General features: G+C 39.2%; 1 protein-coding gene across 1 annotated transcript; it reads right to left on the minus strand.

Moving 5' to 3' along the window:
• Window positions 1–1278: 1278 nt before the first annotated feature.
• srp68 (signal recognition particle 68) lies at window positions 1279–18122 on the minus strand. Its single transcript, XM_060868666.1, has 16 exons — window positions 17982–18122; window positions 17403–17469; window positions 17194–17307; window positions 15504–15699; window positions 15028–15110; window positions 14464–14573; window positions 13424–13506; window positions 12463–12603; window positions 7745–7843; window positions 7570–7637; window positions 6881–7034; window positions 6378–6472; window positions 6057–6186; window positions 5283–5358; window positions 5083–5135; window positions 1279–3456 (listed from the first exon to the last, which is right to left on the minus strand). The coding sequence occupies exons 1-16, from the start codon at window positions 18067–18069 to the stop codon at window positions 3229–3231; spliced, it is 1785 nt and encodes a 594-aa protein (XP_060724649.1). The 5' UTR covers window positions 18070–18122; the 3' UTR covers window positions 1279–3228.
• Between the last annotated feature and the right edge of the window lie 257 nt (window positions 18123–18379).

Genomic DNA, 18379 nt, shown 5'->3' on the forward strand with positions numbered 1-18379 from the left:
AATTCCTTTGGAATGAGATGGCAATATATCACAAGACAAAACATCACACACACATACACACACACACACACACACACGTGGGGTAGTATAGGGGTTCAATTTAGAGTCACCAGTCTGTCTAATGGCATGTTTTTGGCAGGTGGAAGAAAACTGAGAACCCAAAGGACATGTCCACATACACAAAAAGAACATACACAGAATCTCAACACAAACAATAACCCAAGCTCAGGATCAAAAACTGTAGTAAGTGCTATCTGTACAATTATGCTAGTTATACTTACACAAAAGTTTCAGTAAAGTTTTAACGAATGCATGACATACATTTTTACACCAAGCAGAACAGCATTCATGCTGTCTCACTCACTCACACATGAGAAACAAATGTGTCTTTTTGCATTCACACTAGAACTGGTTATACTGTGCAGAAGAGCCTCAGATGCTGATTGTGGTTTTTTAGATATGGGAGTCAGCTTCAGCATTAGGCATGGCATTATGTACATATGTTTTTTCTCCACAACCGTAAAAAAAAAATGTAGTCTATTGTATTCCAAATCCTTATATTTCATGCATTATCTAATCCTTGCAGACATCTGTGTTTTTGCATGTTCATCAGATCGAGTTTGTGTGTGTGTGTGTGGGTGTGTAAGTCAATTTTCTGGTGGCCGAAGGCAGCTATTTGTGTATGTTATGGAATGTGTAAAATGTGTGTCTTAGGCCAAAATGATAAAGATCTCTGATGGAATTCTGGGAGGGGAATCAGAAAGATGAGACAGTCATTGAAGGTAAAAATGCACAGATGTGTATACATACACACACACACACACACAAAGAATGACAAGAAAATCATTCCAGTTCAGTAATTACTAAATTGGTCTCTTGTCCGTGTTAGACGGATAAACCACACTAAAAATAGGAAAGGAAGTTTCATTAACAAGCTAAAAATCAACAAATTGATTGGTTTAAAGCTGACTGCTAATGCACTTTAACATTGTGCCATGGGGGTTTAAGTTTATAAAAATGTTCCAGCAGAAACAAGTGACACCTAGAACAGTTTGTGTAGAGTTCAAACGCTAATGATAGATCAAGTACAAGAAATGCATCACATTTGCAACGCTGAATACAATCATTTGTCTCATTTTCTTCTGAAAGTTTCCTAACATGTCTTGGATGAACCTATTAAAATGATCTGGCGTGTAAGAGGGAGACTCAACTTGACGGAATTTAATTCCACACATTCAATACCCTCTGAAAAAAGTAACACCATTCACAGCTTCTCCATTTATGGTTTATTCTTTTTATTAGGAGCACTAATCCAACTCTCATTTCATGGATCATCTTTCTGACAAAGACGTTTCAGCCATTCAGTTCCTTTCATTTAACATAATTTCTCTTAAAACAATTAAAAAGAAAAAAAAAAAAAAATCAGCAAAGTAGTCAGGGTACAACAAGTAAGCCAGAAATTATAAATAGCATAAAATAGAAACAGATGAGACAGTAGAGATGAAGTGTTGAAAACGATGCAAAAAACGATGGCAGAGATTTGCTTTGGTACAAGTTGATACGAGTAACAGCAGCACCCGGCTATAGTCACAGAGAGAGACAGAGAGAGAGAGAGAGAGAGAGAGAGAGAGAGAGAGAGAGAGAGACAGAGAGATCATTAAACTGAGGGGTAAAATATTACACTGCCTCTGGAGGTTCTCAAACACATGAGGATTGACTTCTAGAACCTAGGAAAAAGTATCTCCTCTTCATTTCTGGCCATCTACTAAAATACATGCAAAAAATTCTGATTTAGTAAAAAAATGGATAATGATTTTTTTTTTTCCTAAAGTAAATGTTACAGATTATCGTTTCCATCTAGAAGTCCACAAATTAAGACAATGTATACGACAGAATAGACGGATGTATGGATTTTAAAAAAAGCTCCATTCTATATAGACATATGGTCATTTTTAGCCATGTCCATCGTGCCAGTGTTGGCTCTCAATCTGATGTCATTAAATGCTCTTCTACTGGATACCAAATCAGTTCTTTTCCAGCATTAAAATCATCGGAACAATTCTGCGAGTAGGGATTCCAAACTGATTTGGTTGTAAAATACAGCAAAATGTATACTGTAACCATGGATCAGTGCTCTAATGATCAGTGGTAGGACAATCGTTTTACTGGCAAATGCAATGAACATGCAGTGATTAGGAATGCATCAATACCAACAGTGGTATTATATTCCTATATCCTTCTAGGACACAAGTGTCCTGATTAAAAGTTTTTTTTACAGTGTTTAAATATTATCATTAACAGAGAGTTTGACCTGAGCACGCAGAGCATAATCAGCACCCGTGGTCATTTTATAAGACTCTGTGGAAAGACAGAGCGGTAAGATCTCTTGTGCTCTCTATAAACAGTTAAATTAAATATTCTTAGATGCCCTTGATTGCTTAATACTGACTAAGCAGGTAACTTGCTTTGGTATTTGTATCAACGAATACCACAATTCATATACTAATATTTGATCTGGGGAGGGGAAAAGGGGGAGAAAAAAAAGGGTATAGATGCATCCCTAGAGCTATCTTTATGCTGTATGTAAATGCTTAAATGACATGAACCAGTACCGGCTCTGTGACAGTGGAACAGTTGTCCGAGTCCTTTTCATGTTGTACTGAATGATTAAAACGCCAGTTATCTGTTCCAGATGCAGACTGACAAGCTGCCGCTTCCTGGTTCTCTGTGTCTAGTGTACATTTCTCTGTTCCTGTGAAACAGTGGCTTACTTGTGTATTTAACCTGGTCAGTTTTTAAAATGGAAAAGAAGAAGAAAAAAAAAAAAAAAAAAAACTTACTAAATTAATATCTTTTTTTTTCACTACATAGAGAAAATACATGGACCCTTGAGCTTTTAATAGTCCGAAATTGCCCCCAAACCTTGTGCCCCATGCCCTTCTTGCATAAATAAAAACAGATCTAGATGATGTGGTAGAACCCACCGTAAGTATTAATTCAATACCACTACTATAAACACTAGTGTTCTTCTCTCCCAGACCTACACGGCATTGGTGAAGCAGGTAAGCCGTGCGCTGTGCACATCTGTGATCTCTCAGGTCAAAGGAGCGAAGTACACAGACAACTGATTTCAAAACAACATGATGGATAGACAGGGAAGGGATTAAGGGGGCAAGTCCTCTCTGACTCCCTCCAGCTCTCAGGTTCGAGGCCTAGCGAAGCCTCGATTTAGCTGCCGAAGCCAAAGATGCCCTTGATGTAGCCAGTTAGGCCGCCCTTGCCCTTTTGCTCCACCTTATCGTCCAGCGGTGGGAAGGCCACGTGGTTAAGGGCCAGGTCGAAGAACAGAGGCTTGCACGGGATAGGCTGGAAGTCCGGCGGGAACGGGACAAGATTTGGTTGCTTTCCGACAAGGGATGGGTCGAGATGGAATTTGTCCAATCGCTCAGAGAGAGGCTGAGGAAGGATAATGATAGAAGGATAAATGAGTTTGAGAGTTCATGTATTAGAGCTGGATGACAGAGTGATAAACAGATACCATAAACATTTCTACTTCAAGTTTAAAAAATGTTTCTCCAGTGGTTAATCTCACTTTCCTGTCCTCATCCCTGGATTCTTATTCCTAATATTCTCATCTCAACACACTTCAATTCTGTTTGAATTCTCTATAATACTGTACGATACTGTAATGATTATTAATCCCACCATCTTCGTCACCCACAAGACAACAGTTTTGTTTATGAATCGGTTCCCTCTGAAGGTTTCTTTATCAACCTTGATCATTAAAGACCTAAAAATACATCCAGAGTACTGAATACTTAGTCTTATATCTAGTTCCTTTACGTAACCATACATTTAATTCTTAACATAAACATAAAATAGTGAGAAACGCGTGTCTCCTTGTGTATTGTGTGACTGGGAAAGATTTGGCAGGGCAGATTTGTGACACTATGAGTACCAATACGTTTGTGTGGGAGTGTGTCTGAAACTTGCCAGAGATGCCACTTCAGGGTGTGTCTCCTATCCATGAGTGGTTTCTGTTGTAGTTCAGCAATGCTTTACACCTTCAATAGATTACCAAGGCTGCCTATTTTATTGTAAACATTTAACAGGGAGGGATTTGACGTCAGCTAGCTGTTTGTTTGTCCACATCACCTGGATGTATTGAGCAGGCCAGAAGGGCTGAAGTGAGCCTTCACCCTGAAACAACCACCATGGTAACTAAAACTCCAAGACAAATAAAATGTCGATGACCTTGACTACCTTGGCCTAGGGCGTTTTTTTAATGATGAAAGTGGTTTGCTGGTCCATCTTGTGGCCAATGAATGAATCCAGGTCTTATCTTTGATAGAATCAGTCTGAGTATTCTATCCATTTTGCTTTTAATTCTTCAGGCACCCGGTAGCATTCCTGCACCCTAAATTACAAGCTAAATTATTTCTGTTTGTTACAGATTCCAGTTTTCCTCACAGACTGTATTCATGCCGTGTTCTAAAAGGGAGTGTCTATTTAAGTAATCTGTCATACAGAGAATGCAGTCAGGGTAATGGACAGTGAAGGAAGATCTAGATGAGACAACACATGACACTGGAACCCTGCCCTGTATCAGCATCTTACACATATTGGTGTCTTTAGCACACTGAGATCTGCCTTGCAACATTCCATTGAGCTCCACCCCTAGATAGTAGTGTTAATGGTTTTGTGTGGGTGTTTTCAAGAATTACAAATGGTCATAAACTTTTCTGTGGTTTTGGGGTAGACTATAGTATATTAGCACAAATTCCATCTTTAGCGCAAGCTTAGAAACGCTTTAGTGCGTACGTACTGGTTGATGGCTAAATGCGCTCTTAACTATAATCACAATTGCTTTTTGTGGTTTGTATCACACTGTGTGGTTTCACGGTTTGTAGCACACTGAGTGTCTATTAACTTGTAGCCATGTTGAGAGTCGTTACTTGCGTCAGAGATGTACGTCTTAGAATTAATGGTTTTACTTGGAGAAATAGTGACACGGTCTCTAACTCCATAGTTGGGACAATAGATGGTTGAAAAATGGATAATAGATTCTGGACTGGTTCTTACAGTGTTATCTTTCACCTGCTGCTGAGTAGAAACTTCAGTTACATCCTCTTTATCTAAAAAAAGAGTCACAAAAGAGAAATAAGTCACAAGAGGAAAAACATCATTTATTTAAAACCCACAGGGTAATATGTGCATCCTCTTTTCTACCCCAGAGCAGAGCAGCTGTTAAGAGATAAATGCTCACTGAGACAAAGACCTACCCAAAATGGCTGCCGCCTGAAGGGAGTATTTCTCAGAGTTGACTTCGGCTATGAGTTCCTGAACATCCGGAAGATCCTAATGACAGGGACACAAAGAAAGTTAAAGAAAACATAAGGCAATGGCATTCTTATCATTTCATGCATACAAAAAAAAAAAAAAAAAAATTCGGTCAACTAGTAAACTGTAAATCATTCGTTCAAATTGTTATACAAAATTAATCAGCACCTTGTGGCCAATCAGAATTGAGCATTCAACAATTCTGTTGTAATAATGAATAATTTTATTAAATCAAAGTCAATTTCAAGGCTGACATTTTGCTTTTCTAACTAGTACAATAAAGGTGGAAAATAATGCAGAAAATGAATGAATGAAGCCAATGTCTCAGAACAAGTGTATTGCTGAGCTGGAAAACTCCCAGTATAAATGCATGCCTTCCAATCTGGCCAGTCTGTATTTGGATTAATCGCTTGTCAGTCATTTTATAGACACGCCCCAATGCAATTGGCACTACACACTCTACAGTTGAACCACCCTTGGTTTTGGGGGTGGAGCTTTGAGTACATTGGTTGGAATGGGGGGGATTCTGAAGGAGTAACCCACCAGAGTCTCACAAATAAAGTAGAATTACATATTCTCTTATTAAATTTTTTTTTTTTTACATCAAAAATAGTTCCATGTTGTCTTGTTTTGGTGCATAAATGACTGGTGTAGTATTTAACGCCACGACACCGTTTGTGTTAGAAATGAAGTTAACATTGTATAAAACGTTGTACCTTGAGGCTGTTATTGAGGTTTTTGGCCTTGGACCGGACCTCTTTGGCATATTTCAGCACTCTTTCATACAGAACCAATGCCTCGCTCCACTTCTTTACTACGACATATGACTGGGCGATAAAGAAGCACCTGCACAAGAAAAAGACAGGACAGAGACGGTCATTATGTGTATAAAAGACAAAAAGATGTGGTTCTGGCGTGCAACAAATCTGAACCTTTCAGGATATCTTTCAGGTATTTCAGATATGTGGTGGTATGATGCTTGCTTACAGTTAAGGCTAGATAACACTGAGAGGGTGTGTTATCACACACAACCCTACCTGTAAGCCTTGTAGACCAGTGTCTTAAGGGCCAACTCTTTCTGGAAGGCACGGTCCTCTTCCAAACCTTGCAGGGTAGACAGCTCTGCCAGGCTCTGCCCCAAAAGACACATTAAAAATAAATAAATAAATAAATAAATACCCATGAGGGAAGCTACATGCCAAACAAAGTTACATTCTAATGTGTCGGATCAAGTGACTTGGCTTGAGCATTCTCTGGGTATTATTCATTGTGTAAAACAGGAAAATGTTCAATGGATAACCGGAGTAATGCTGACCGTGTGAGCGGCAAGTGTTAACGTGATACAACATAAAAGCAAATAATGTTCAACCATGTTACAAATTTGTGGCGTCTTAACAAAAGTGGCATTTAAATTAATTGAAATGTCCAAATTTAAGAGTTTGATCCTTCCAGATCCTAACAGCAATGCAGGCACAGTTGTAAGACAGGTAAGCATTTTTGTTGTGTGTGTGTGTGTGTGTGTGTGTGTGTGTGTGTATACCTGCAAAATGATCTCATAAAGCCGGATCAGATCTTGTGGTCGTGGTCCTCTTTTGTTCTCGTCTGTCTGTGGCTCCTTCAGTTTGGCCTGCAGTGCCTGAGCCATGCTCTCATTCCTCTTCACCACCGTCCACAACTTTATGTAGGTTAGGTAGCTGAATACACACCCACACACTTTTACTATACTTTTACAGTATACGCCTTATAGCCAGTTCACACACACATTAGCGATCATTCGCTATGAACATGAAAAAGAAAAAAAATAAAATAAAATAAAAACTTTTACAGGTGGAATTCGAGTGCACACCCATTGAAAGACGCTCCAAGTTTGCCGAACGATCGATCGATAGATAGATGCTCTGCATATGTTTTCACTCTGCATATGTTTAAATATAAACGATGGAGTTTAGAGGGTTTTTTATATTGGTGCTTTTCTTCAACACTGGGGTTTAGTGGATAGTCAAATCTTTCAGAAAATCACAAACACACATCAGTGGTTTAGCAGCAAGTTAAGGATTAAGACATATACAGTATCTTACTCTGCTGCCATATCTCTAAAACCTTTATAAAAAAAAAAAAACTAAAGAGCTCTTGAAAGTAAACATGACCACAAATACCATTACAAATCAGATGTGACGAAATGAAAGATTATTCTCACTGATGCACACAGACAGGCAGGAAAGCACTAACCTGTGCAGATATTGCAGGTTGGAGACTTTTCCGCTCTCTGCACTGTCCACAGCTCGCTCTCTCTGCTTCTGTTAGGGTTGAACACACAAACGTGTACATTTCTGAATTCTGTGGTCTGCAAATAATTCCCTCCATGATGCCGGTATGTATATGCAGAGAAGCAGCGTGCTTTTACCACGTCAGTACGCAGCTCCTCTCTCACAGCCTGGATGGTGTCTCTGCACTCGGCCAACAGAGTCTCATACAGGCGCTCTTTCGTCTCTTCATTGGCTGCCTGACAGAGAAACGTACAGATATACATGTTACGTGAGCATATAAACAGGGCATCATCACATGTACTAAAATAACTGAAGGAAATGAACAGTCTGCACACATCAATCTCTGTTCATGGTGAAATGAAGTTTGATTAAGAAGGTGTGAGATGTTTGGCCTTTGGAGCTGTTCGTTGTAGTAACTGTGTGAACTCAAGTGTTGTTGCAATCATGTGGTTCTCTAGAATGTCTCAACGTCTTAACTATGTCATGTGGTGCTTCATAGCTTTTATGAGTGACCAAAAAAAAAAAAACACATTAAAAGAAGTCTTAAAAATCAAATCTGTGATCCTTCAAGTGAAAGTAAACAACTGAAGAGCACCAAGTTAGTGAAACTAACCAATATAGTGTTAGACCTGTTCTTAACCTTCTTGTAATGACGGTACCAAATTCTTGATTCCGATTGGTCAGAAAGTGGATTCATTCTTCATAACAGCAACTCTGACACTATTTTTTATAATCATGTGCTTATTCTAATGATTGGATAATGAGTGGATCCTCTACATAAACCTATTTAAAACACGTGTGCAGATAATGTGAAATTATCTGAGGAATTTGTAATCGAATTAAAATTTCTGTATCGTGTCAGTGCTTTGTAAACGTCTGTGGTAAGATTCTAACCAACATAATGAGCTGGTGAGGATACGACTGGTTATCATTTGATAAAAATGTGGCAGCAGAAACAAACTTACCACTTAAATTCATGACAAATAGCTGACTATGGGTGACGCTCTGAATCTAAACCTGTTGTTGCTCATTTCCATAGAACAGCATATCCTGGATACCATCCATCCATTTTCTGTACCATTTATTCTACACAGGGTCACAGGGAGCCTGGAGTCTATCCTAAAGAACTCTGGGTGTAAGCTAGTGCCCAACACATCACAGGCTACAACTGTGTGCACAATGACACATTTAGAGACGGTAAGCAGTCACATTAAGGAAGTCACAGTCTTGGGGGGCACGGTGGCTAAGTGGTTAGCACGTTTGCCTCACACCTCCAGGGTTGGGGGTTCGATTCCCGCCTCCGCCTTGTGTGTGTGGAGTTTACATGTTCTCCCTGTGCCTCGGGGGTTTCCTCCGGGTACTCCGGTTTCCTCCCCCGGTCCAAAGACATGCATGGTAGGTTGATTGGCATCTCTGGAAAATTGTCCGTAGTGCGTGATTGCGTGAGTGAATGAGAGTGTGTGTGTGCCCTGCGATGGGTTGGCACTCTGTCCAGGGTGTATCCTGCCTTGATGCCCGATGACGCCTGAGATAGGCACAGGCTCCCCGTGACCCGAGAATACTTTGGTTAAGCGGTAGAAAATGAATAAAGCTACGGTCTTTTGGAGTGCAGGGTGGTCTCAGCCATCTTCTATGGAGTGGTCTGCTAGTGCAGCAGCATCTCTACTGCAGACAGGAAGAGACTGGACAAGCTGATAAGGAAGGCCAGCTCAGAGAAAGAAGCATGGTAGCTAAGCTTTCATCATTGATGATGAATGACTCTCACCCCCCTGTACAGAACAGTTTCATCTCTAAACCGCTCCTTGTTACATCCCAAGTGTCTGAAGGAGCGATACCGAAAGGGCTTTTCTCCCTGCTGCCATTAGACTGTATAATCAGAGCTGCTCCCAGCTCCGAGCACATGTTTTTCCAGCAGGCATTTAGAAGGGGAAAGCACGTAGAGTTCGGAGGATTCTGTTTCAAAGAGTGCCTCACCCTCCTCCTTCAAACAGGTCCAGCTCAAGGAATCTGAACTCTTGGAATTTAAATTCCTGAACTCTATCTCGCAGCTTTGCACTAAGGCAGAACCTGAAACACCGAGCGCCTGTTGGTGGCTACAGGCTAGAGAAAAAAAAAAAAAAAGACCAAATAAAAGAAAAATCACACAAAGCCACAGTGTACCCGTGTGTCATGGTTTGGAAGACTATCCGATCACACAGATAAGAGCTTGTGCTGACAGCAAGTGTTTAACTAGGTTGTTCTTATGCAATACGAGCCTCATATGCAAAATCACACCCAGGGTATCACTTCAGACAAGTGTTAAGCCACTCGTGAGCTGAGACTATAAGCACTTGAAATCAGACGCAGATGTGTTTAGCTGAACACTACATTATTCATAGGAGTGTATATACACCATTTATGTGCAATCATAGAGGGGAAAAATGCATCCAGATGCAAAAGAAAGCCTGTGCGACCTTAAAGGGGATTTTCCAAGAACAGCATGCCCCTATGTTTTATTCCACTTACACAGCAAGCTGACCATTTTATTTAACCGCAACACACTGTACTTTTAATCCCTTTAGTATCTGTTATTACTCACAATCTTTCGCCTGACTCTTTTTAAGCCACACAGAAAAATGCAGCTTTGCCACGTTACCAAGAAACCAAAAATCCCTCTGATCTCTGAAGACACTCCCACAAAACTCCCAGAAAACCTAAACTTACAGCTTTACCCCCTGACAATTACAAAACACCACCATTCGAGACTCCTTCCATACATTTTGTTAAATTATCTCCTCATAGACAACTTCACAATTAATACTGCACAATTTAAAATGTTCAGGTAGGTGGCATGTTGCCACACAAGTCCATATATTAACTGTTACTATAGAAACAATAATGCTACCATGAGATGGAGGCGGGGCTTTCAATTAATCATCCAATTACTGACTAGACTGTAAGGAAAAAAATGTCAGTCAAAAAAAAACAACCGTAAATTCTTTCAATTCTTAAGTCAAAATACCACGCGACGAATCACGTTTACATTTTATTATGTACGTTACATGGTCGATTTTCTCTCGTCTTTTCTCTTTTCATTAAATCTTCAGTCCCTGGTTTCTTAAAAGATTACAGCCAACCCTCTACATCTTCATACTCTATGTGCACTCAGCTTTTATTAAAGATGAACGATGACTCTGTTATAGTAGTATATGTTGTATACAGAGTTTTATTTACAGAGATTTACAGAGTATGTTTTTAGGATCGTTCAAATGTTGTTTGGTCATTCTACTATTTGCACGTCATACATTTGGAAAAGTAACTCCTATTAATTGTTAGAGCAATAATTTGGGTTTACAAAAGAATTAAATTAACATGTGATTATGACCGTCGCTGTTACACACGCACAGCAACGGGTTGTGGTCAGGTGTGTCTCACTTCCACCTTGGGAACACCTCACAACTGTAAGAAAGACCGGGGGAACCAGTTCAATATGTGAGAGAGAGAGAGAGAGAGAGAGAGAGAGAGAGAGAGAGAGAGAGAGAGAGAGAGAGAGAGACAGAGACAGAGAGACAGAGGCAGCCGGCCAGGGAGACAGAGAGAGAGTGAGGGAGAGATTTTCTTTCTTGGATTAAAAATTAAAAAAATAAATAAATAAAAGAACCTTTGCTGGACACTCAAACATCTCCTTACAGAAAACACCATCAAATCAAAGATTGCATGCAAGACTTGTCCCCCCACGTCTTGGAGATTTCCCTCCAATCCATCAACCAGCCAGCCTGCTTTCCCTTATCGCATTACAGCTACCAATCACGTCAAGACCTGCTGCTCATTCCGTGTCATAGGTCAGAGAGAGAGAGAGAGAGAGAGAGAGAGAGAGAGAGAATGCCATGCTGTTACTATAGAATACATAACGATATTAAAGCCTGAGACTTGAATTACATCCAGAGCCACTGCTGTAGAAAATGAATCAACACCTTCTAACCAATGGGATTTGAGATCCGGCTAGATCAGTGTCACGAGCATGAACAGAACACGAGTGGTGTTATGTAAAGGTACATGTTTAAAAGGAAATAATTAATCGCAGGCTTGCAGAATTTGTCCTGTCCCTGAAGTTTTGTAGGCGATAATGCAATTCAACACGCATACAGCAAAACCGTACACTGACCACAAAACCTGGCAGTGTGAAGTGCCGTGTATCGTACAGAACGAAGCTTAGTGGTGACAGAACATCAAGGCACGAGTCTGAGGAGTGACACGGGCGTGGTAGATACTCATTTACACCCACAATCACATACCGAAAACACAAACACATCAGCATGACTGAGAGCTCCCCCAAGTGGAGGAACCAGAAACATTACCTGTGTATCAAGACCATGGTGTGCTCGATTTTCTATATTTCATATTCGTATTAAGGTGAGTTTTGACATTTTTTACAAGCAAGAATTGTGGTTACAAGTTCAGTAACCGCATCATTAGTGGAAAACTAGCATTAATCTAATGAGAGCAGTGAAATTAAAGTGAATTACAAGGTTCAAAGCTTGCTATAAAAAGACTTGATTTTGGGAGTGTGTCAGTGATTTAATTCATCTTTTGATTTTTCCAAATTTTATCCACTTAAACACTTTATAGCCTAATCAACTGGTTTGGTAACACAGTCAAACAAATCTTGTATTTTCTGTGGTACAGAAAAAAAAATGTTAATATCCTCAATGATAAAGCCTGTATGTGTGATTAAACATTTACACACAAACAAAAATAAAAAAGGAAAAAATAAAGAAATAATTATTAATAATAACAAAAATTATATATATGTATGTATGAGATGAGAAGCATGTGTGTGTGTGTGTGTGTGTGTGTGTGTGATATTAGTCCTAACCTGTGCGATGGCAGCCTCGTTGTCAGACAGCCCCAGTAAGAAAATCCGAGCTTTATCGATTTTAACAGGAACGCTGCGACCCCTCCACTCCACCTCACTCATGGTTGTCGCCTGCTTTGCTCGCGTCTGAGTGATCAGAGCCTGGAGAAAGAAATTTGAGCCATATATATTATATATGAACATTATAAACATTATAATTTGCTTTTACTGGTTCAATATATAAATTTCTACCACATCGTTTTCAACACAGCGTTTAGCTTCGGTTTTTGTAGGCCAGCAATGAAGCCCTGAAGATTGAGGTGCATCGTAAAATATATAGATTTCCATCGGCTTATTTTAATAAGCAGGGTTTTACTAAGAGGAGATCCTAGAATTCCATCTTTAAACAGACAAGCTTGCTCACTGATGAGAGATTTCTTAAAAGCACAGCAAGCTGAAGAGTGAAGTGATGCTCTAAGAACAGCCCCAATGTTCTTAGGGCATCAAAACTGTTAAAAAAAATTAATTAAATGAATAAAATAAATGTTCAAGGCTACAATTCCTGAAAGAGAAAAGCATCTCTCTCTCTCTATCTATCTATCTATCTATATATTTATTATACACATACATGCATATATACATACACACACACAGATACATACATGTAGGTGTGTGTGTGTGTTGGGGGGGTGGGGGATATCAAGAATTCTACACTTTTCTTTATAGTTACATGCAACATAGTGGATAAAAATTAATATTATGAAGAAACAGCGAATTCCCTGCTTCTCTAATACAGGAAATAAGAAACCAATATGAAGCCAGTTTGAGATGTTGGCTTTAAATGACTGTCCCTAATCATGACAATCTTGCAGGTGATCTGTCTCATCACTGCTTTTAGGAATGGCTTAATTCTGCAGGAGTACAAAAAAAACAAAAACAAAAAAAAACAAACAAACAAAGACAAACAGTCTTGACGTCTGACCTCAAGCTTCTCAGCCATCATGCCTCCACCTCCTCCGGCACTGAGCCTCATCTGCATCAGGTCATTTATAGCATTCTGGTCACCTTCAAAGAAAATAAATAAATCAGAGTTAGTGTGTCAGAAAAAAATTAAAGGTGTTCCAGCACTTTATGTCCAAAGTCCAAATGAAGATTCGGGTGTGCATCAAATGCTTCACTTTAAACCCAACTATGTGTTTCTCTATTGGGAAAACAAAATCTACAACCATTTAAAAACCATTATCAATGCAAAGCACAGAACGGAACGGAAAAGAACCGAATGGCAAAGAAAGGAATAAAATGGAAAGAAATCGAATAAAACTGAATGGGATGAAAAAAAAAAAAAAAGAATGGAAGAGGATTTCATTTCAGTAGTAAGGAATAAAATGAAAGGACTTGAAAGGAAGGGAACGGAAAGGACTGGAGTACAAATGGATAGAACAGAATAGAATGTGTAAAAGGGAAAGAAAGATCGAAGGGAACAGAATAGAATGAAAGTGAACAGAATGGATTAGGAATGAATGGACAGGAATGGAGCGGAAAAGATAAGACTGCAATAGAATGGAATGGACAGGAATAGATAGGAAATGAAGAGAAAACCAGAACGTAACAAATTAGTAGTACAAAAAAAACCCAAAAAAAAAAAAACAATAATTATTTCCAAGTAAACCTCACGCTAGAACCAAAAGGGTTACAGTATTGGATTCTTCTGGTTCTGCAACAAAGACTATTATTAGAGTAATAATGCAGCAAGTCATTATCACAGCAATAATGATAATGATGAGGATGACCATGAAGATGAAGTTGAGGCTATGAAAGATCAGATGTAAACGCTGTTTGAGTAGACACACAGACAGGGAAATTAATAAAATATTAATAAAATAAAAATCACTGAACACTGTAATACTGTTGAAGTCTGAATTCTGCATACGATCATCTAACAGATGTAATGCTTGTGTTTATACAATGACTATAAAAGCAATGTGGGGAATGTGTGTGTGTGTGTGTGTGTGTGCGCCTCACCGATGTTGTATGCACAGTAGCGGATGTTGGGCGAGATCTCCTCCACTCTCTGATGGTACAGAACAGCCTGCTCGTCAGTAAACGCGCTCGCCAGCTTCAGGTAGATAGTCCTGTAAAGTCATCAGTCATTCAAACCATCAGACGTTTGAAAAAACAATAAAGTCCACTATTAAAGTGAGTTACGGCTAACCGTGCTTTCAAACTGAACACATCATACACACAAGTAGTGAAAATGCAGTTGCTAGGCAACTGATGCGAAGTATATTCTAGTTAACGATAACGAAGGCACAGTGTAAGTGAGAACATGACGACAAAGCCAGAAAGGTCAACATTTCCCTCAGATGTATGGAGGAATATTTCAGGTTTTTTTTCCTTGTCTGATAAAAATTAAACTCCTGAAACAGTGAATGGCACACGAATCATCTTAATCTCACACACACTGTAAACTTGAGAGCCAGATGCAATCACAATTTTAACAGCATCTGATGTTATCTAGCTGCTTTAAGGCACATTTTATTAAACAGAAAATTCTGGAGTAGCTATAGTATGAAAGAAAAGACTCACTTGCACTTGTTGAAGGCCTCCATTGCAGATTTCCATTCCTGCATTTCAAACTGGACCATGCCAGTCAGGTAGGCAGAGTACGCCTGCACACATGATCAACACAACACACGGGACACTTTTACATTGTATTCATCAACACTATGAACATATTCTGACTGAATGCAGATTTCCATTAATGGCAGTAAAAAAAAAAATATCAACATTGAGAATAGTGATCGTGTGTGATGAGAACAGAGGAGAAAAAATGAAGATGTTCTTCTGCTGTCTTTCTTTGGACCATATTTGTACGACACAGACACAAACACGCATGCGTCCCCCGACAGACAGACACAAACACGCGCGCGTCCTATTCTCCTACTCTGCTATTTACAGCCTCAGACCTCACGTCCTCCTGGCTGACAGCAGTAAAACTCCAGAGCCCTAATCATCATCATAATATTCAATATATTCATATTTAGATAAACAGCCTTTTTCACCTGAGCCTCTAGTTTGGTCTTCGCATCTACACGCTGGCTCTCGCACAGCTTCTCCAGCTTCTCTCCGTGCTTGGCTGCTTTACGAAGACGTGACAGCAGGTGGAAACGCTTCCGTGGCTCGGTGTTGGCTTCCTGCTTCAGCTGCATGGCGTAACTCCACGCCCTCTCGGCTTCCATCACAACCAGCAACAGATATCTGTTAGGTGCGAAAAATTAAAAGAAAAAAAATGCATCATCACACTGAAAGGTCAGAGAGTTGTAAACAAAAAGACCTTTATGTTAGTGGAAAAAAGGAAAAGCACACCTCACTGTTGTGAAAACCTTAGCGACTGCTACAAAGTGCTAAAACTTTAGACTCAAATAAAGTGAGTAAGTAAGTGACGTGACGTGACGTACGTGTGACACTCACAAAATAAGTTTTGTTGAGATTATTATTTTTGTTCCTGTCCTTCTATTGCAATTGTATTTGGTTTTATTATTTATATAATAGAATACTAATGAGAGATTACCGGATAAAAACACTATGACGTACTTCATCAATTGGACACCGGGTGGCAGTAACCACGAACAGTGTTACACTGGGACAATTAGCGGTGCAGAGCAAGATGAGCTCATAATCCGTGTTACTGGAGAATGAGTAACAGTTGTCCTGCGTCGCTGATTTCTCAGGAATATTTCTGATATTTTCAGGTTAGTTACACACCTTTTATGTGACTACAGATGTTTATCAGCTAACATGAATCTCCAGTGATGTGTATTCTGTAAGCTAAACGTCCGCACATTGTTTATCTTAGTTGTTCCTTATGGTTTTGGGGCATTTGTGGGTTATTTCAGTGTGTGTGGAAAACAGCTGTGTGTGTAGTGCAGTGTTAAAAGTGTAAAAAAGGTTAATGTGAATGCACAACAGAAGACCAGTTAGAAGGCCTTGTTTATGGGCGCGCGCATGTTAATGTTATTATGATACAGATTCAGTTAATAGAACTGAGCGCCAAGTTATGCGACAGATTGTGTGTATTATTGAAGTTTGGGTTCTAATACAGTTTAACTGCAAATGGAATTTATTCTGTTGTATAAAGTGAACACTTATAAAAATGTAGTTATTACAAAAAATACTCTTTTGGATAAAAGGACAAAGAAATGCTTGTTTTTGGTTTCATACAAATGTTTGAGTTAATGTTTGTAAAATATGTGAGGATGCATTTATGTGAAAACAGACTTTTTGAAGAATATAAGGCAATTGTTATCCAAATGTGGATATAACCTGTGCTTCAATACAAAATCAGACAATAACAGAAAATGATTCATGATTGCAGATGCAAAGTTAGAATGAAGTTGAAAATAAACATAATCCGTGTTAGTGGAGAATGAGCAACAGTTGTCCTGCGTTGCTGATTTCTCAGGAATATTTCTGAAATTTTCAGTTTCAGGATTATCTATATATCTGCCAGTGGGGACCTTAGCCAGTACCCGCTACATACGGCTAAGTATTGTGACCCATTCTCGAATTCGAGAATGAATTCGTAGAATTCGAGAATGAATTCGTAGAATTCGAGTATAGGTCACAATACTTTCATTCAGTTACTTGTTGACTTCCTGCCAGTAAATCTTTTGCTATTGAAGCACATTGATGTTTGCTCACATTTCCTCTCTTAGCTCATGCACTACAGTTTGAAATGTGCCGTTTTCTCACCGGTTATCCGACAGGATCTCCACAGTCACCTTTTTCCCCGTAAACTTGTGCCGGTTGCCCATTCTGAAGCCCAGAGTTTTGCGCAGACGACGCAGTCTTCTGGAGCAATATCCCCTGAGACAAAAGAAAGAAAAATATAAGACGTTACACGTCAAAAACATGACCAGCATCAATTTAGAAAGGTAACTTTCCATGTGTGTAAGTGTCACCTGTAGCGTTGGTAGTCTCCGTGCCTGAGTCCATGCTGCTGCTGGGAATCTTTTATTATCTGAAGGACTGGAAGCAGATGTTAAGAAAAACCAAATGATATACTACATGTCTGTTTGTATCTAATTATATGGGAAACCAAACACTACAGCTAAAACTTAATAGGGCAATAAACCAGGACAAGAAAACTCAGTGTTGGATAAGATTTATGTTCTAACATCATCTACACAGAACCCCATTAATCAAAGTTCATCAAATACAATTTTAGCACAATATTAAAACAATGACATTCTGTCAATGTAATTAAGAAAATAAACAGTAAATTAAAGCATCATTAATTGATTACTATCACTAACGACACGTCTACCTAGCTTAAATCCTCATAGAGTTCCAATTAGACCTGTAGGGCACTAGGTAGGGTGTATAAGTCATCAGTACGAATAGCCGACGTAGTGCGCGAGGGTAGGGAGCACAGAGGCGTTTGTAACGCGGCGGGAGGAATTTCTGGCTGGCTAGTCGGCTAAACTAAGAAAAGAACTACATACATTCACACAACAGCGTCTTTCAGTCGAGAAGGATACTTTCTAAAGCAAGGCCCTCGTCTATGGTGTTCTCCTTGTTTTCCTCCATCGATTGAGTTTTTGCTTCATTCGCCTTCTCTACGGCCATCTTTACCCCCGCTAACTAGAACACGTCTCGTAAAAAAGCGGATGTAGAAAATCTTTGACCCGGATATACATTTAAAAAAAAAAAGCGCAGAGGCGTGGTGAAAGAGAACGTACATGTTATTTTTTTTTTATAAAACTAAATAAATTTTTTTTAACGTTCAATGATGAAACGTGCAAAATAAAATTAGTTGATAGAAACCATATTGACTAAAAAAAAAAAAAAAAAAATATATATATATATATATACAACCGTTCGCTAACTCGTCGAATAGGGCGCGGCAAGCTGATTGGATAGTCTAGATGTCTTTGTA

Source organism: Tachysurus vachellii, chromosome 4 (assembly GCF_030014155.1).
Source record: "Tachysurus vachellii isolate PV-2020 chromosome 4, HZAU_Pvac_v1, whole genome shotgun sequence".
NCBI lineage: Eukaryota > Metazoa > Chordata > Actinopteri > Siluriformes > Bagridae > Tachysurus > Tachysurus vachellii.